The sequence below is a fragment of the Saimiri boliviensis genome, chromosome 8 (assembly GCF_048565385.1).
Source record: "Saimiri boliviensis isolate mSaiBol1 chromosome 8, mSaiBol1.pri, whole genome shotgun sequence".
Lineage (NCBI taxonomy): Eukaryota > Metazoa > Chordata > Mammalia > Primates > Cebidae > Saimiri > Saimiri boliviensis.
This window is the reverse complement of record NC_133456.1, coordinates 22,997,801-23,018,745: the sequence shown is the minus strand read 5'-3', so window position 1 is coordinate 23,018,745 and position 20,945 is coordinate 22,997,801. Positions and strand designations below refer to the sequence as shown.

At 44.0% G+C, this 20,945-nt stretch overlaps 1 protein-coding gene across 4 annotated transcripts in view; it reads right to left on the bottom strand.

Moving 5' to 3' along the window:
• CFAP92 (cilia and flagella associated protein 92 (putative)) overlaps nucleotides 1-20,945 on the bottom strand; it is a 67,608-nt gene that overhangs the window by 31,925 nt on the left and 14,738 nt on the right. For 3 of the 4 annotated variants that reach the window (XM_010336887.3, XM_074404161.1, XM_074404162.1), the window contains exons 6-9: nucleotides 18,655-18,742; nucleotides 17,467-17,588; nucleotides 12,076-12,222; nucleotides 7,476-7,660 (exon numbers count right to left, since the gene is read on the bottom strand). In XM_010336887.3, coding sequence (XP_010335189.3) covers nucleotides 7,476-7,660; nucleotides 12,076-12,222; nucleotides 17,467-17,588; nucleotides 18,655-18,742 — 542 coding nt within the window. The remainder of the gene's footprint in view (nucleotides 1-7,475; nucleotides 7,661-12,075; nucleotides 12,223-17,466; nucleotides 17,589-18,654; nucleotides 18,743-20,945) is intronic. The other variant, XM_074404160.1, reaches the window with a different exon arrangement.

Genomic DNA, 20,945 nt, shown 5'->3' with positions numbered 1-20,945 from the left:
TCCTATAAATACATGTGTACAATGCTTTTAGCAGCTCTATTCATAATTGCCAAAAACTAGAAGCAACTTTTTTTTTTTTTTTGCCTGTTCTGCATTTGCTATGTAGAAAGTATCTTTTTTTTTATTTATTGCATTTTAGGTTTTGGGGTACATGTGAAGAACATGCAAGATTGTTGCATAGGTACACACATGGCAGTGTGGTTTGCTGCCTTCCGTCCCCTCACCTATATCTGTCATTTCTCCCCATGCTATCTCTTCCCACCTCCCCACCTCCCCGCTCCTCCCCCATTTCCCCCCAACGGACCCCAGTGTGTAGTGTTCCCCTCCCTGTGTCCATGTGTTCTCATTGTTCAACACCGGCCTATGAGTGAGAATATACGGTGTTTGATTTTCTGCTCTTGTGTCAGTTGAAGCAACCTTTTTGTGTCTTTTTTCAGATTGGGTAATTTTGATTGTTTTATCTTCAAGTGTACAGATTCTTTTCTCAGTCCATTTGTCCATTCCATTCTGCTATCGAGCCCATCCATTGAACTTTTTAAATTAGCAGTTACTGAATTTTTCAGTTCTAAGATTTCCATTTGATTTGGATTTTGTTTGCTTTTTTTTTTTTTTTTTTTTTTTTTTTTTGAGACAGCATCTTGCTCTGTTGCCCAGGCTGGAATGCAGTGGTGTGATCTCAGCTCACTGCAACCTCCACCTCCTGGGTTCAAGCAATTCTCTGCCTCACCTTCTGAGTAGCTGGGATTACAAGTGCCTGCCAACAAGCTTGGCTAATTTTTGTATTTTTTAGTAGAGACAGGGTTTCACCATCTTGGCCAGAGAACACCACAAAGATATTCCTCAAGAAGAGCAATGCAACAAGAAGAGCTAACGATCCTAAATACATACGCACCCAATGCAGGAGCACCCAGATTTATAAAGCAAGTTCTTAATGACCTACAAAGAGACTTAGACTCCCACACAATAATAGTGGGAGGCTTTTAACACCCCATTGTCAATATTAGATCAACGAGACAGAAAATTAACAAGGATATCCAGGACTTGAACTCAGATCTGGACCAAGCTGACCTAATAGACAGCTACAGAATTCTCCACCCTCAAACTCACAGAATATACATTCTTCTCAGCACCACATCACACGGATTCTAAAACTGAACACATAATTGGAAGTAAAACACTCCTCAGCAAATGCAAAAGAATGGAAATCATAACAGTCTCTCGGATCACAGTGCAATCAAATTGGAGTTCAGGATTAAGAAACTCGCTCAAAACCGCACAACTACATGGAAACTCAACAACCTGCTCCTGAGTGACTACTGGATAAATAATGAAACGAAGGCAGAAATAAAGATGTTCTTTGAAACCAATGAGAACAAAGACACAATGTACCAGAATCTCTGGGACACATTTAAAGCAGTGTCTAGAGGGAAATTTATAGCACTAAATGCCCACAAGAGAAAGGAGAAAAGATCTAAAAGTGACCCCTTAATGTCACAATTTAAAAAACTAGAGGAGCAAGAACAAACAAATTCAAAAGCTAGCAGAAGACAGGAAATAAATAAGATCAGAGCAGAATTGAAGGAATAGAGACATGAAAAACCCTTCAAGGGCCAGGCGTGCTGGCTCATGCCTGTAATCCCAGCACTTTGGGAGGCCGAGGCCTTCCACAAAATTCAACAGCCCTTTATGCCAAAAACTCTCAATAAACTAGGTGTTGATGGAATAGATCTCAAAATAAGAAGAGCTATTTATGACAAACCCACAGTCAATATCATACTGAATGGGCAAAAACTAGAAGCATTCCCTTTGAAAACTGGCACTAGACAAGGATGCCCCCTCTCACCACTCCTATTCAACACAGCATTGGAAGCTCTGGCCAGGGCAATCAGGCAAGAAAAAGAAATAAAGCGTATTCAATTAGGAAAAGAGGAAGTCAATTTGTCTCTATTGGCAGACGACATGATTGTATATTTAGAGGACCCCCATCATCTCAGCCCAAAATCTCCTTAAGCTGATAAGCAATTTCAGCAAAGTCTCAGGATACAAAATCAATGTGTAAAAATCACAAGCATTCCTATACACCAATAACAGACAGAGAGCCAAAGAATGAGTGAACTGCCATTCACAATTGCTACAAAGAATAAAATACCTAGGAATACAACTAACAAGGGATGTGAAGGACCTCTTCAAGGAGAACTACAAACCACTGCTCAAGGAAATCAGAGAGGACACAAACAGATGGAAAAACATGTTCATGGTTAGGAGGAATCAATATTGTGAACATGGCCATACTGCCCTAAGTAATTTATGGATTCAATGCTATCCCCATCAAGCTATCATTGACTTTCTTCACAGAATTGGAAAAAAAGACCTTAAATTTCATATGAAACCAAAATAGAGTCTGCATAGCCAAGACAATCCTAAGCAAAACAAACACAAAAAACCAGAACAAACAAAAAAAACAAAGCTAGAGGCATCACACTACCCGATTTCAAACTACACTACAAGGCTACAGTAATCAAAACTGCATGGTACTGGTACCAAAACAGAGATAGACCAATGGAACAGAACGAAGGCCTCAGAAATAATGCCACACATCTACAACCACCTGATCTTTGACAAACTGACCAAAACAAGCAATGGGGAAATGATTCCTTATTTAATAAATTGTGTTGGGGAAACTGGCTAGCCATATGCAGAAAGCCGAAACTGGAGCCCTTTCTTACACCTTGTACAAAAATTAACTCAAGGTGGACTAAAGAGTTAAATACAAGATCTAAAACCATAAAAACTCTAGAAGAAACCTAGGCAATACCATTCAGAACATAGGCATGGAAAGGACTTCATGACTAAAACACCAAAAGCAATGACAAAAGTAATTAGAAAAATGGGATCTAATTAAACTAAAGAGCTTCTGCACAGCAAAAGAAACTATTATCAGAGTGAACAGGCAACCTATAGAACAGAACATTTTTGCAATCTACCCATCTGACAAAGGGCTAAAATCCAGAATCTATAAAGAACTTTAATTTACCAAAAAAAAAAAAAAAAAAAAAAAAAAAAAATTCAAAAAGTGGGTGAAGAATATGAACAGACATTTCTCAAAAGGAGACATTTAGACATTTATACAGTCAACAAATATATGAAAAAAAGCTCATCATCACTGGTCATTAGAGAAATGCAAATTAAAACCACAATGAGATACCATCTCATACCAGTTAGAATGATGATTATTAAAAAAATCAAGAGAAACGCTGGGTGCGGTGGCTCAAGCCTGTAATCCCAGCACTTTGGGAGGCCAAAGCGGGTGGATTATGAGGTCAAGAGATTGAGACCATCCTGGTCAACATGGTGAAACCCTGTCTCTACTAAAAATACAAAAAATTAGCTGGGCATGGTGGCATGTGCCTGTAATCCCAGCTACTCAGGAGGTTGAGGCAGGAGAATTGCCTGAACCCAGGAGGTGGAGGTTGCGGTGAGCCGAGATCGTGCCATTGCACTCCAGCCTGGGTAACAAGAGTAAAACTCCGTCTCAAAAAAAAAAAAAAAAAAAAAAAAAAAAAAAAAAATCAAGAGAAAACAGATGCTGGAGAGGATGTGGAGAAACAGGAATGCTTTTATACTGTTGGTGGGAGTGTCAATTAGTTGAGCCATTGTGGAAGACAGTCTGGCGATTCCTCAGTGATCTAGAACTAGAAATACCATTTGATCCAGCAATCCCATTACTGGGTATATACTCAAATAATTATAAATAATCATAAAGACACATGCACATGTATGTTTATTGTGGCACTGCTCATAGCAAAGACTTGGAACCAACCCGAATGCCCATCAATGATAGACTGAATAAAGAAAATGTGGCACATATACACCATGGAATACTATGCAGCCATAAAAAAATATGAGTTCATGTCCTTTGCAGGGACATGGATGAAGCTGGAAACCATCATTCTCAGCAAACACAAGAACAGGAAACCAAACACTGCATGTTCTTACTCATAAGTGGGAGTTGAACAATGAGAACTCATGGACACAGGGAGGGGAACCCCACACATTGGGGCCTATCGCCAGTCGGGGACGAGGGAAGGGATAGCATTAGGAGAAATACCTAATGTAGATGATGGGGTGATGGATGCAGCTAACCACCACGGCACATGGAACAAACCTGCGTATTCTGCACATGTACCCCAGAACAGAAAGTCTAATAAAACAAACAAATAAAAATCTGGCAGGCATGGTGGTTCACACCTGTAACCCCAGCACTTTGGGAGGCTGAGGCGGGTGAATCATTTGAGGTCAGGAGCTCGAGACCAGCCTGGCTAACACGGTAAAATCCCGTCTCTACTAAAAAATACAAATATTAGCTGGGCATGGTGGTGCGTGCCTATAATCTCACCTACTTGGCAAGCTGAGGCAAGAGAATCACTTGAACCCAGGAGGCGGAGGTTGCAATTGAGCCAAGATTGCACCACTGTACTCCAGCCTGGGTGACAGAACCAGACTGTCTCCAAAAAAAAAAAAAAAAAAAAAAAAAAAAAAAAAAATCAACCCCTTCTATACCAATTCTATATCCAGTGAAACTATCCTTCCAGAATAAAGGACAAATAAAAATACTCTGAGACAAAGAACAACTAAAAGAATTGGTTTTCAGCAGATTGATACTAGAAGAAAGGCTAAAGGAAGTTCTTAAAGCAGAAAGGAAATGGCAAAAGAAGTCGTCTTGAAACATTAGAAAGGAAGAAAGGATGATGGGGTAAGTAGAACCACAGGTAAACATACAAACTTTCCTTCACCCCTTGAGTTTTCCAGGTTATGTCTGACAGTTGAAGCAAACATCATCTCATACGGTTGTCAATCTATGTAGAAGAAATATTTAGGAAAACTAAAGGGATGTGAAGGGAGGTGAAGTTTCTATATTTCACTCAAACTGGTAAAATATTGATACCAATAGATTGTGCAAAGTTATGTATGCATAATATAATACCCAGAGTGCCACTAAAGAGCTATACAAAGAGATATAAATTCAAAAATACTGTAGATAAATCAAAATGCAATTCTAAAACCTGGTCACGTAACCCACAGGAAAGGAAAAAACCAAACAAAACAAAAACAACACCGAGAAACAAACAGAAAGAACAGGCGGAAAACAAAAATTAAAATGGTAGACTTAAGCTCTAATACATCAACATTTACTTGAATATAATGGTCTAAACACATCAATTAAAAGGCAGAGTAAATAAAGAAATGTGACCAAACTATATGCAAAAGGGCACCATGCTGGAGTGGGGAAGAGGCCAGTCTCAAAAGGTCACACATCCTGGGTGTTTTCACTTACATAACCATGCCAGGTTCCTATGAAGCACCATAAACTGGAGGGCTTACAATGATAGAAATTTATCATCTCACTGTTCTGAGGGCTAGAAGTCAGAAACTAAGCTGTTGGCAGGGCCACGTTTCCTTGGAACGTGCTCGGGAAGGTCCTTCCTTGCCTCTTCCAGCTTCTGGTGGCCCCAGATGTCCCCTGGCATGTGGCAGCATCCACTTTCCATGTGGCATTCTTCGTGTGTCACTTTGCAACGTCTTCCCTGTGTGTCTGTCTCTGTGTCCAATTTTCCCCTTTTCAGAAGGATACCCTAATGACCTCATTTCAACTTGATGACCTCTGCAAAGACCCTCTTTCCAAGCAAGAGCACATTCTGAGACACTGGGTGTTAGGAGTTCAACATACCATTTTTGGCAGGGGACACAATTCAGTTCTTAACAATAACATTTTTAAGTTGACAAAGGTATAGAGATGAAGAGCAAATTAGTGGTTAGGGATGGTGCGTGTTCAGAGGTTGATGTGGCTATAAAAGGGTAGCATGAAGATCTTTGTAGTGATAGAACATTTTTTCTTTTTTACTTTATGGTGATAGAATATTTCTACATCTCAAGTGTTGTGACAGTTTTATATGCATGTACAATAAAATGGCAGAGACCTATATACGTGTTAGACCAATGTCAAGGTGCCGATTTTGATATTGTGCTATAGTTATGAAACGCCTAATTACTGAAGAAATTGGGTAAAGGATACATGGGATCTCTCTGTACTATCTTTGCAACTTTCTGTGACTCTGTATTTTAAAATAAAAGTATGACATATGTATATGGACACACCCACACTAAGACACACAATTAAGCAGTTTCAGAAGACAAGAAGGGCTGGTACTGTGGCTCACACCTGTAATCCTAGCACTTTAGGAGGCCAAGGAAGGAGGATCACTTGATCCCGGGAGTTTAAAACCAGCCTGGGCAACATGGCAAAACCCTGTCTCTACAGAAATACAACAATTGGCTGGATGTGGTGGCATGTACCTGCGGTCTCAGCTACTCAGGAGGCTGAGGCAGAAGGATCACCCGAATCCAGGAGCTTGAGGCTGCAGTGAGCTATGATTGCACCACTGCACTCCAGACAAAGTGGCAGAGTGAGACCCCGTCACAATTTTTTTTTTTTTTTTTTTTTAAAAAGAAGACAAGGCCAGGTGTGGTGGCTCATGTCTATAATTCCAGCACTTTGGGAGACCAAGGTGGGCAGATTACCTGAGTCAGGAGTTTGAGACCAGCCTAACCAACATGGAGAAATTCCATCTCTACTAAAAATACCAAGTTAGCTGAGCATTGTGGCCCATGCTGTAATCCTAGCTACTTGGGAGGCTGAGGTAAGAGAATCGCTTGTACCTGGGAGGAGGAGGTTGTGGTGAGCTGAAATCGCGCCATTGTACTCCAGCCTGGGCAACAAGAGTGAAACTCCATCTCAATAAATAAATAAAATTAAAAAGAAGACAAAAAAACAGGTTGCCTACAAAGGTTCAACTTGTATGAAAATAAAAGATGGAACAATGCCTTCAAAACTCTGATGGCAAATGATTTTTAGCCAAGAATTCAACAGGCAGCCAAACTACCAGTCAAGTGTAAGGATAAAAAAGGATAGAAAAAAATACATCTGCAGACATATGAGATCTCAAAAATAAATCTCCCACTGACCTTTTCTCAAGAAGCTGCTGGAGGATGCACTCCAGCAAAACCAGACAGCAAATAAAGGAAGAGGAAGACAGAATTCAGGAGACAGGGATCCAACCGGAAGAGGGAACAAGGAACTCCCAGAATAAACAGCAGTGCTGAACCTGGTTGGTTCAGAAGAGCAAGCACCCGGCTGGCAACTGCTGTGGGAACAGGGAAGCCCTGGGGGCTCCGGAAGGGAGTCTCATGACCAGCATGTGAGGAACACCTGTGGCCTAGTAAGAGCCCTCAGGATTGGTCATGCCTAATCCCCGAATCCCAACTCTTTTGTATCTCACTGCGGGTCCTAAATGGTAAGATGTAGGTGATGACCATATTTCTCATGTGGGCCATTGGGAGGACTAGAGATGTCCTGTGATGGGCAGGTGGGTGGAAGGGGAGGCGCTCTAAACTCCAAGAGTCGGGTTCATTCTTACCTCTAGTTCCTGAGTGGGCACAGGCTGTGACGGAAGGCAGGAAGCACACTTGATCTTTATGGTCAGGGGATTTAAATCCTGCTTTTGCTCCTCGGTCATAATCGGAACTTCTGTTTTTAAAGTCAAAAGGCAATCTAAAATGTTGGCAGACTTCTCACTGCCACGACTCATGACAGTTTGCCATCCTGCGGGGAGACATACCCAGCATTAGACCTTTATTCATGACAGCCCCAAGACAAGCACAGAGGGATCAAGCAGCCGGAGATGAGCCAACGGTAAAATCACAGCCAAAAAGGGAAAATTTTAATTAAAAAAATAAATAAAAGAATCAGGAAATGCCCACAGGCAGTAGGTTACACACTAGTTTCTCAAACTGAGGTCCCGTAAATTCCCTAGGAAAATTGAATTTGTGTGACTTAATCTTGATGACATCTTTTAAGAAGTGATATAAGCATTTCCTGAATCATCCAGGACAAAATAAGGAACACCTATGAGTCAGTGCCACTCCCAGACAGTCGGATTTAAATTGGTCTGGGGTGTGGCCTCCACAATGGGAAGTTTAAAAACTCTCCAGGTAACTTGAGAACCAACGTTCTAGACATGTGCCGTCCACTATGGTAGCTATGGGCCATAGGTAGCTACTTGAATTGTAACTAAGTAAAATTCAGTAATATGTAAAATGCACTTCCTTCCCATACAAGCCACATTCCAAATGCCCGGGACCCTCATGTGGCTATGGGCTCCTGTATGGGACAGCAGAGAGCCTGGCCATGGCTGCAGAAAGGCTACTGATGGATTGCTCTAGGCAGTTCTCCCATCAAGAACCCATCATGCCAGTATATACATTTGGTACTCAGTGGGGTTGCCTCGACTGTTGTGGTCTGGTGAGGAAAGCAGACATTAATGTAGGGCACAACTGGCACATCTGAGCCAAATACAAGCGTGCACACTTCCCACCAGGGTGGTTTTGCACTAGTGCCCCTCGCGGAAAGCGTGGGTGAACTGAGCCACTGCAAGGCATATAGGTAGCTGTCAGGACGCTTTTTTCTATAAAAGGGGTCTATGTGTTTCAGCAGTCAGATGTACTAGATAGAAAAAAAAAAAAAAAAAAGACTCATGTTTTGGAGGTAGGATTGACCTGGTTTGAATCCCACATCTGACTGTGTCATGTGATAAGCTAGATTCTCTGAGACTCAATTTCATCTGCTAAATAGGGATAGATAACACCTTCCTTGGAGTTAAAGGATTAAGAAAGATGATGAATGTGAAGGTGCTCAAAAAGATCAATCTATTCCTTTTAGTATGCCTGTAAACGTATTTCTAGGGCAAGTAAAAGCCAAGTCGCTCACATTCAGGGAGAGCAGCTGCTTCTAAAACAAGTCACAGGCCAGGTGTACACAGACGTCTGCACAGGCTGTGAGGAGAGGTCGGCGCAGCTCCTGGGGGCCGCCCTCAGGCTCCATTGGGATCTTCAACAAAGCTGGTTCACGAAATCTGTCACTCATTACACCTGCGTTCTATAATTCTGTGAGCTTTTTCACATAAAAGACTACCCAAGATAGAAGGAAATCCCAGTGCAGGGGGGGAGGGGGGGAAGTGCTCAAATCATGAGAATCAGAGAGACATGCACCAGAATTCCAGGCTCGGAGCTCGCAGCCTCTAGACTGCTTGACTCTTGGGGCAGACCATTCTTTGCTCGAGGGACAGTCCTGTGCATTGTAGCATGTTTAATAGCATCTTACTAGATGCCAGTGGCATCCCACTCCCAGTCATGACAACCAAAATGCCTCCACATGCTGCCAAATGTCCCCCTTTGTGAAGAGCCCTGGTCCAGTGAGAGTGGAATGTTTGTGCTCCTGCAGCAGCCAGTCCCGAGCACAAATGTCATTTCATCTTTAGCCTTGTTCAGTTGCTGTCATCTCCACATTGCAGGTGGGGAAACTGAGCCCCAGAGTTCGGACACGATCATCCAAGGTCTCTTAGCTACTACGCTGTGGAACCAGCATCCAAACCAGTTCTGCTGGGCTAAGTGGGGCCCTCCACTAAGCAGCTAACCTTTTAAAATAAGAGTTCACTCCCAGACACAGAATCTTCCTACACTTTTACTGGGTTAGTAGCCAACCAATATTTATCAATAAAGTATACAAAAATCTATGGCCTAATTTGAAATTGAAGATGACTACCAAAAATAATTATGCTGGGTTTACAATAAATAATCTCAAGCTATGATCTTCTGGCAAGACCAGACGTACAACTGGCCTGCTGAGCCAAGCCGTTCTCCATGGATGACCATGGGCTATGTCAGGGGTATGACAGAGCAGCCCAGCCGCACAGCCTCGGGAAGCAACTGCTGCCTCCCCACCAGCACCCTCTGGGTCTCACTGTGCTAAGCAGTTTACACACATCAGCTCCTGTGATCCTTAAAACAGCACTCTGAGGTGGGAGGAATCACCCTCCTTTCACAGAGGAAAAAAGTGAGACTAAAGCAGCAACTTGCTGTTAAGTGGCTGAGCCAGGATCAAAGTGTTTTTGTCACCGAAGCTCTTACATATGAACCCTGCATTGTACAGCCATAATGGTGCAGGTTAAAAGAGAAGGGAAGCTACGTTGGGCATGGTGACTCACACCTGTAATCCCAGCACTTTGGGAGGCTGAAGTGGTGGATCACTTAAGGTCAGGAGTTCGAGACCAGCCTGGCCAACATAGTGAAACCCTATGTCTACTAAAAACAAAAATCAGCCGGGTGTGGTAGCATGCACCTGTAATCCCAGCTACTTTGGAGGCTGAGGGAAGAGAGTTGCTTAAACCTGGGGGACAGAGGTTGTAGAGAGTCGAGACCGTGCCACTGCACTCCAGCCTGGACAACAGAGCAAGACTCCATCTCAAAAAAAGGCGGGTGGGGGTGGGGGCACGTCCTGACTTTACTGTGCTGGAAACAGCCATGCCAGGCAGGCCAAGCCAGTTGAGCTTCTCTTTCCTCTCACAGTAAAATCCAAAGTGGGGCAGGTCCCATGGTACGCTCCCTAGGAGAATCATAAGTTCCTCTTTGGGACTCTGGGATAAAGGAAGCAGCTAGCAAAGGCATCTGTGCAAAGCCACCGTGTGCAGCAGGCGTGCTGGAGGGTCAGGCTGGTGCGCAGGGTGGGGAAGAGCCTCTGAAACTTTCCTCTCTGGCATGGTTGCTTCTCGAGAAGGTTCTGATGCTACAAGAAAGTGAAGGTGGTCAGGAAGGACCAGATGTAGGTGAAATATGACTTTCAAAAAGTCATTTAAAACTGCAAACTGCCACATGCAGCAGCTCACGCCTGTAATTCTAGAACTCTCAGAGGCTGAGGCGGGAGGATTACTTGTGCCCAGGAGTTTGAGACCGGCCTGGGCAACATAGCAAGACCTTGTCTCTACAGAAAATACAAAAATAATTAGCCAGATGTGGTGGCATGCACCTGTTGTCAGCTATGTTGGTGGCAGAGGCGGGAGGCTGTCTTGAGGCTGGAGTGAGATATGACTGTCACTTGCACTCCAGCCTGGGTGACAGAGCAAGACCCTATCTCAAAAAAAAAAAAAAGTGCAAACTAAAAAGATAATAGCACTTTCTCAAAAATGAATCGACACCAACCCAAGAGCGCACGAGGAGGAGGATGACTGACACCTGTGGAAGCCAACTGGAAGCTTTCTGTGGTTTTTGCTCCCTCCTCTATGAGCGCTGGTTCCAGCTCAAAGACCAACATGCGCTTCTGCAAGGCAGCCAGGAGAGGGCGCACAAGACACGTGATGGCCAAAAAACGAACAAAGTCTGAAATTACATTCTCTAAAAAGAAAAAAAAGGGGCATTCTCCCCCTATTACTTTTTTTTGCGGAAAAATACAACATAATTTAACCAAAATATATGCTGAGTTTTCCATCATCAAAACATAATGAAATAATATTTAGTTATGATTTACCAATATGTAGAAAATCTAGTTCATAAATTGTGGTAGATCTTATAAACCAAAAGAATTAAATCCCCGTTTGGTCACTGAGCTGTGCGGCCTTAGGAGAGTTACTCAACCTCTCTGAGTTCTTTTCCTCACTGAAAAAAATGGTAACAATGATAACCACCACAGCCATCACCAAACCACAGGTTGGCTGCGTGGGTCAGAGTCTGCCCTGAGAAATGAGGGATGTGTCATACAGGAGGTGCCTGCACCCAGAGAGGCTCAGTCAAAAAGCGTTCCCTTTCCTCATTTCCTTTCCTAGATGATTTTATAATAATCTGTAGGAAAGCACTCATCAAAAGCAGCATCTTCTTAGCAAACACAATGATGACACCTAATATTCTTATAGGCTTCTTTGGATTTTGGAATCAGACAGCTGGGTTCAAGTCTAGGCTTCACACTTCCCAGCTGTGTGATCTCAGGCAATGTGATCTCAGGCCCTCTCTGGGCCTCCGTTTCCCCCGGTACTATGACTCCAATTCCCCCGAGTTTCCCCGAGATGGCTGTGAGGATGAAATGAGGTGGCATGCAGCAGTGCTGTCATCGCGAGCATCCGCTTATGGCCATTCTGGCCATGCATGACAAGACTAGCGGGAGCTACTGGGAACAGGGCAAGGAGTGGGTACCGGCAAAAAGCGGCATGAGGGCCAGCTGGATGGAGAAGGCGCTCTGCCTCCTGGGGCCTGTCAGCGCCGGGTCTGCCTCCTCTTCTGCTGGGGGCTTCTTACGTCTCTTCTGGATTTTCTTTCTTCCCTCTAAATCTTTCCCTTTAACTGTGAAATCAAAGAAAGGAGGAGAAGCATTAAAAGGAGACTGTATCTGAGTTGCCATATGTGGATCTGAACATGCTACAGAGATTTGGGAAGGTTCCAGAAGCTCCTAGATGGCAAGGGTTGTTCTTTGAGCCACTGCCTCTTCCAAGCAACCAGAAGTGGTAGCTAAGTATAGATGGCAGGGCCCGGCATGGTGGCTCACACCTGTAATCCCAGCACTTTGGGAGGCCGAGGCAGCTGGATCATCTGAGGTTGAGAGTTCGAGACCAACCTGACTAACATGGAGAAACCCTGTCTCTACTAAAAATACAAAAATCGGCCAGATGTGGTGACACATGCCTATAACCCCAGCTACTCAGAAGGCTGGGGCAGGAGAATCACTTGAACCCAGGAGGTGGAGGTTGCAGTGAGCCGAGATCTCACCATTGTACTCCAGCCTGGGCACTGAGAGACTCAGTCTCAAAAAAATAGATATGTATAGATGGCAGGCTCGTTTTCAGTATGTGTAGGAATAAGTTGAGGGCCTGTCATCCCCTCCCACTGCTGAGAAAATGGGCAGAAGAGGACTAAGGTCACAATGACAGCGACACCACAGGCTCACTCAAGACTCTCCTCCACTCAGCTCTTAACCTCAGTGCAGGGTGGAGGATGGGCTTTTTTTTTTTTTTTTTTTTTTTTGAGACGGAGTTTCGCTCTTGTTACCCAGGCTGGAGTGCAATGGCGCGATCTCGGCTCACCGCAACCTCCGCCTCCTGGGTTCAGGCAATTCTCCTGCCTCAGCCTCCTGAGTAGCTGGGATTACAGACACACGCCACCATGCCCAGCTAATTTTTTGTATTTTTTAGTAGAGACGGGGTTTCACCATGTTGATCAGAATGATCTCGATCTCTTGACCTCGTGATCCACCCGCCTCGGCCTCCCAAAGTGCTGGGATTAGAGGCTTGAGCCACCGCGCCCGGCCGAGGATGGGCTTTTTAAAGAGACCCTACTCTCAAAACAAAACCCAGCCTGAGCCTCAGTAACCTCACCTGTTAAATGAGGGCAACACCACCTCCCTTCTAGGGCACTAAGAGGAAGAAATTAGCAATGCTGCATAAAACCCTCAGCTCAGTACCAAGCCTAGATCAGAAGGAAAAGGAGATGAGAATGCATATAAATCTATGGTCATCAAGACCAGTGGGACAGATGAGAAAGCCCAGGAACAGACCCAAACACATAGGAGAACCTAACAGATGCCAGAAGTGGCATTTCAGATCAATGGGTAAATTATATTGACTATGCATATGGGAGCAAATGAAGTTACTGAATTACTTCATGACATATACAAAATGAATTCCAGCTAAAAGTATAAAACAAAAACTTTAAAATAATCATCAGAGTATCTAGGAGACTATACTGACATCTGGATGAAGAAGGCTTTTTTTTTTTTTTTTTTTTTGAGACGGAGTTTCGCTCTTGTTACCCAGGCTGGAGTGCAATGGCGCGATCTCGGCTCACCGCAACCTCCGCCTCCTGGGTTCAGGCAATTCTCCTGCCTCAGCCTCCTGAGTAGCTGGGATTACAGGCACGTGCCACCATGCCCAGCTAATTTTTTGTATCTTTAGTAGAGACGGGGTTTCACCATGTTGATCAGGATGGTCTCGATCTCTCGACCTCGTGATCCACCCGCCTCGGCCTCCCAATGTGCTGGGATTACAGGCTTGAGCCACCGCGCCCAGCCTCTTCTTATTTTCTTTTTCTTTTTTTTTTTTTTTTTATTGAGACGGAGTTTCGCTCTTGTTACCCAGGCTGGAGTGCAATGGCACCATCTCGGCTCACCGCAACCTCCGCCTCCTGGGTTCAAGCAATTCTCCTGCCTCAGCCTCCTGAGTAGCTGGGATTACAGACACGTGCCACCATGCCCAGCTAATTTTTTGTATCTTTAGTAGAGACGGGGTTTCACCATGTTGATCAGGATGGTCTCGATCTCTCGACCTCGTGATCCACCCGCCTCGGCCTCCCAAAGTGCTGGGATTACAGGCTTGAGCCACCGCGCCCGGCTTTTTTTTTTTTTTTTTTTTTTTTTTTTTTTTTTTAAGACGGAGCTTCACTCTGTTGCCCAGGATGGAGATGGAGTGCAGTGGCACGATCGAGGCTCACTGCAACCTCCGCCTCCTGGGTTCAAGCGATTCCCCTGCCTCGGCCTCCAGAGTAGATGGGATCACAGGCATCCACCACCACACATGGCTAATGTTTGTATTTTTGGTAGAGACAGGGTTTCACCATGTTGGCCAGGCTAGTCTCAAACTCCTGACCTCAGGTGATCCATCTGCCTTAGCCTCACAAAGTGCTAGGATTACAGGCATGAGTCACTGCACCTGGACTTTTTCTTTTTTAAAGATGATGTTTCGGCCAGGCGCAATGGCTTACGCCTTTAATCCCAGCACTTTGGGAGGCTGAGGCAGGTAGATCACCTGAGGTCAGGATTCTGAGACCAGCCTGGCCAACATGGTGAAATCCTGTCTCTACTAAAAATACAAAATTAGCCAGGCATGGTGGCAGGCGCCTGTAATTCCAGCTTCTTGGGACGGTGAGGCAGGAGAATCGCTTCAACTTGGGAGGCAGAGGTAGCAGTGAGCCAAGATCATGCCACTGCACTCTAGCCTGGACGACAAGAGCGAAACTCAGTCTTGGGTGGTGGTGTGGGGTGGAGGAAAAAAAAAAGGAGAGAGAGATGGTGTTTCATTGTTGCCAAGGCTGGCCATAAACGCTGGGCTCAAGTGATCATCCCCTCAGCCTTACAAGTAGCTTGGACTACAGGCACACACCACTGGACCCAGATGAGGAAGGATTTCTTAAATATTCCTGAAAGTATAAACTAGAGAGGAATAGTTAAATAACTGGTGTACAAAACAAGATACCATAAATCAAGGCAAAGGATATGTTACATACCCCTGTCTGAGGGTTACCATGCATATAACTGGCAATGCACAATTACCCAGAAGATGTAAACACAAAGCTGCCAGATCAATAAGAATTTTTTTAAACGAACAGAAAAATAAGCAAAGATATGAATCGGCAAATCACATGAGTGTGACCAAATAAGACAATGCAATGCTGCTCAGCCTCATCAGGAGTCAGGAACTCAACCCTGCCTGTGCAGAGCATGCCAGAGAACAGCAATCCTCAGGACTGCTAGCAGCGGGGTAAAGAGATGCCACCTGGAGAGTAAACCAGCAGCAGTGGGGTCGGAGTTCACCATCTGTGTCCCAGGAGTCCCAGTGGGCCAATGCCAGGGACTAACATGTGTGCCCAGATGCTTACCATGGCAGTGCTGGAGAGTGAGAAATTGGAGCCAACTCAGATCCCCAGCAGGGGGACTGTGTGCGTGAAGGACGGTCCACCCACAACACACGCAAAATACTAACACCTAAACTGTGAATATATAGTTGCTGCATTTTCCCGTGAACTTTCCTATTTTTATTTCAAAATAAAAAGAATGGTTTAAAAACCTCATTAAATGTTTAAAGCACATTTTTAAAGAGTGCTACTTTTTTTTTTTTTTTTTTTTTGAGACGGAGTTTCGCTCTTGTTACCCAGGCTGGAGTGCAATGGCGCGATCTCGGCTCACTGCAACCTCCGCCTCCTGGGTTCAGGCAATTCTCCTGCCTCAGCCTCCTGAGTAGCTGGGATTACAGGCACGCGCCACTATGCCCAGCTAATTTTTTGTATTTTTTAGTAGAGACGGGGTTTCACCATGTTGACCAGGATGGTCTCGATCTCTTGACCTCGTGATCCACGCGCCTCAGCCTCCCAAAGTGCTGGGATTACAGGCTTGAGCCACCGCGCCCGGCCTAAGAGTGATACTTTTAATCTGGGAAAGAAAAAAGTCCGAAATTGAGAGGCGCTCACATGTGAAAGTGTGATTCAGTCTTTGTGGACCGGAAAAATGGGAATGAGTTTTCTTCAACTGTGTCTCCAGCACCCAGCAGAGAGCCTGGCTCAAGCAGTCACTTCTCTCCGCAAACTTCAGCTATTGCACTACTAGAACCAGGCCAGTGTCAGGAAACAATAAACAACAGGTAACTGATTGAGAGACAAGGAAATGATCTGTAGCAATTACAGCTAACAGGATGTGAAATGGCCCAACCCAGGAGGCAGCAGTGCACTCACTGGCTCTAGATGTTCCCACATCACACTGGAAACACAACTTCTTGAGAAACTGGTGAGGGGATCTCCGCTGAGAATGAGGAAGTCGGTTTAGTGGCTTCTGAGGGTTCTACTCTCTTGACAGTACGTGAATAAGATTACATGCTTCTGCATGAGTGGGTCCCATGACGTGGGATACTGTGTTCTTCATTCCACTCTAAGAGTAAATACTGAGCTGGGCATGGTAGCTCACACTTGTAATCCTAGCACTTTGGGAGGCCGAGGCAGGTGGATCACTTGAGGTCAGGAGTTTGAGACCAGCCTGACCAACATGGTGAAAAATATAAAAATTAGCTGGGTGTGGTGGCAGATGCCTGTAATCCCAGCTACTCAGGAGGCTGAGGCAGGAGAATCACTTGAACCCAGGAGGCAGAGGTTGCATTGAGTCGAGATTGTGCCACTGCACTCCAGCCTGGGTGACAGAGCGAGACTCCCTCTCAAAAAAAAGAAAAGAAAAGAAAAAGAGTAAATACTTCATCTTTCAAAGAGTCTTTCCATAAACACTACTCCTTTATGCTTCCCCAACATACCATAAACCTACCCCTACCATAGCATCTATCATATGGAATTATAGTTCTTTATTTGAAAGTCTCCACTAGATATTAGAGATTTTCATGTCCTCCATATGCACAACACCACGGGTCAAAAATATTGGTGGAGTGGGATGGATGATGAGGGTGAGTGAATGACATGAGAAGAAATGGAACAAATGGATGGATAGATGGAGATGGATTGATGGATGGATTAATGAATGGAATGGGTGGGTGGATGAATGGATGGGGATGGATGGATAGGGATGGATGAATGAATGGATGGATGAATACAGGTGGATGGATGATAGATGGGATGGACAGATAGATGAGTGGAGACATGGGAATGGATGGATGGATGGACAGGAAGGATGGAATGCATAAGTTGAAAATGCATACAGTATTCTTCCTTTTGAGAAACATTTGGTCAAATATGCAAGAATCTCATTGAAGTATCCTGAATTTAAAATATTTCATAATTCTTCCAAGTCTAGTTGTATTATAAGATCCCCAAATCCTAACTTACTTTGAGATCTTTGTCTGTCTAATATGTTTAAGCTGCTAAATGACTCAGTCTCAATTAATTCCTTGATCTCCATCATGCTTGCTCCTGCCAAAGAAATGGTTGGTGTTCTTGAAACACTCCATCTAGAAAATTCACAAAGAGAAAAAGTAATGAAGGTGAAAAACATCAGGGGCCCGATCTGAGAATCTATTTACTGATGGACTAAATGAAAGCAGATTTAAAAAAAATCTTCTAGTGCATTCCTCTAACACAGTGCTTCTAAGTTTTCAATGTGCCTGTGAGTTACCCAGGGATCTTGTCAAATAAAATGCAGACTCTGGTTCAGTAAACCAGGGGCAGGCCTGAAATTCTGCATTTGTATCAAATCCCCAGTAATGTTGGCACAGTTGGTCTGCATTCAAGGTACTAACCAACTCAAAAAATATAATGAGAAATGTTTTTATAAAAATAGCCCAAACTATAAAACATCTAAGAATTCACTTATAGAAATTATCCACAACATTTATAGGTAGAACAAATTAATTAAAGGACACAGGGGAGGGTCTGAATTGAGTGAAAGGATATACCATGATCATGGGTGAGATACTTCAACAATGTAAAAATGTTAATTCTTCCCAAATTAATCTATACATTCAATACAAAAGCAATTTTTAAAAATCAAAATTGTTTAAAGACATGTTCTCTTGGTTCTTCTCATTCCATTTTCCCAAACCATCAGCTGGGCTTCCATTCTCTCCCTGGTCCCCATAGCATCCAAGGAGTCTCCTTCTCCAGATCCTTCTCAGGCTACCAGAGGCCCTAAGAGCAACTGACCTCATGCAGGATGGCTGGAGACTCAGGAGTCTGAAGGTGTGGGTTGGAATCCTGGCTTAACCAGGAATTCTGGTTTATGACTGTGTAAATCACTTAATTACTCAGTTACCTTGTGTAGAAAATGGAGGTAGTCATACCACCTCACAAAGTTGTCATTATGAGGATCAAATAAGATAAAATAATGCATGCAGAAAGCTTGAGGTGCAACACGTACTCATAAACACAAGCTGCCCTTTCCCTGCTCCCTTAATTTAGGCTGGATTGCATGAGCTCCAATTTAACTGGACTTACTAAAAAAAACCTACCATGACTCATAGTAGGGCTAGTACAAGAGGGGCTTCACTCCCACCACCCAAAATATCATTCAATCCTTACTGAACCGTGGAAGAATCATCCGTTTTGAGGGACTTTTCATATTCCTCACTGTTCTTGGAAGAAGTTTCAGGCTCTGCTTGTTGAGAACCTGAAAACAGTAGCAGATATTTCCAAGCTTTTTGTTACATGCTAGCTCACTAAGAAATGAGGGCTCCTAACCCATTTCTGTAATGTCAGTCTCTAGGCAGAAGGCCTGGGATATGTTAGCACTCAGTAAAAAAAGTTTGTTAGTAGTGAGTGAATGAATAAACATACAGGCTAGTTTCAATTATTTTGATAAATGGAGTCAAGAGCAGACCTCCAGTTCCTTATTTAACAGCCAACAGAGAAAGAGAAGAAAGTCTATTATGTACTAAATTGTCCATTTCAGTACCGTTTACATTAGAAAATGAAAATAGTCCCAAGATTCCCAAGTTCCCAACCATAGGGAATGGTTAGATTACAGTCTGACCAGCAGATGAAATACTACTTCGTCACCACAAATGAAGTTCATGGAAAGTTTTTAAGGAAACAGGAAAGTGCAGCCTGGTGCAGTGGCTCACCCCTGTAATCCCAACACTGTGGGAAGCTGAGGCAGGAGGATCACTTGAGCCCAGGAGTTCGAGACCAGCCCGGGCAATATAGCAGGATTCCATCTCTATAAAATACTTTAAAACTGGCTAAACCTGGTGGCACATGCCTGTGGTCCCAGTTACTCATGAAGCTGAGGCAGGAAGACTGCTTGAGTCCAGGAGTTCAAGGCTATAGTAAGCTGTGATCAAGCCCAAGTGCAGTAAGCACTGCAGCCTGAGTGACAGAGTGAGACCCTGTCTTAATAGAAAATAATAAATAGCCCGAGCCGGGCGCGGTGGCTCAAGCCTGTAATCCCAGCACTTTGGGAGGCTGAGGCGGGTGGATCACGAGGTCAAGAGATCAAGACCATCCTGGTCAACATGGTGAAACCCCGTCTCGACTAAAAATACAAAAAATTAGCTGGGCGTGGTGGTGCATGCCTGTAATCCCAGCTACTTAGGAGGCTGAGGCAGGAGAATTGCCTGAGCCCAGGAGGCGGAGGTTGCGGTGAGCCGAGATCGCGCCATTGCACTCCAGCCTGGGTAACAAGAGCGAAACTCCGTCTCAAAAAAAAAAAAAAATAATAATAATAATAAAAATAAAAATAAAAAATAAAAAAATAATAATAATAAATAAATGAATAGCAAGAAGGCAAAGTGCATGTGATGACATCATAATAATCTCTAAATACAGGAGTATGTATCTAGGATAACCTAATCTGTGCAAAAAAAAAAAAAAAAAAAAGAAGAAAAAAGAAAGAAATCCTAGGCTGGTCGAGGTGGCTCATGCCTGTAATCCCAGCACTTTTTGGGAGGCCAAGGCGGGTGGATCACCTGGTCAGGAGTTTGAGACCAACCTGGCCAAGAGGGTGAAACTCTCTCTACTAAAAATACAAAAAATAGCCGGGTATGATGGATGGTTCATCCCAGTAGTCCCAGCTACTTGGGAGGCTGAGGCAGGAGAATCCCTTGAACCAAGGAGGCAGAGGTTGCAGTGAGCCAAGACTGCACTACTGCCCTCCAGCCCAGGTGACAGAGTGAGACTCTGCATAAAAAAAAAAAAAAAAAAAAAAAAATCCTACAACAAAAACTAAGAAATTCTCTACAATATAGTAACTACAATGTTACATAGATTGCTCCTTGTGATTAAATTATGTTTCTTCTGTTTTATTATCTATTCACTAAATTTTCTAAAAACCACATATATAACTTCTACAGTCAGAAAAGTTTTTGAGGCCAGGTGCAATAGCTCACGCCTGTAACCTCAGCACTTTGGGAGACTGAGACTGGTGGTCAGGAGGAGTTTGAGACCAGCCTGGCCAACAAGGTGAAACCTCATCTCTACTAAAAATACAGGCCGGGCGCGGTGGCTCAAGCCTGTAATCCCAGCACTTTGGGAGGCCGAGGCGGGTGGATCACGAGGTCGAAAGATCGAGACCATCCTGGTCAACATGGTGAAACCCCGTCTCTACTAAAAATACAAAAAACTAGCTGGGTGTGGTGGTGCATGCCTGTAATCCCAGCTACTTAGGAGGCTGAGACAGGAGAATTGCCTGAGCCCAGGAGGCGGAGGTTGCGGTGAGCCGAGATCGCGCCATTGCACTCCAGCCTGGGTAACAAGAGTGAAACTCCGTCTCAAAAAAAAAAAAAAAAAAAAATACAAAAATCAGCTGGGTATGGTGGTGGGCATCTGTAATCCTAGCTACTTGAGGGGCTGAGGCAGGAGAATCACTTCCACCT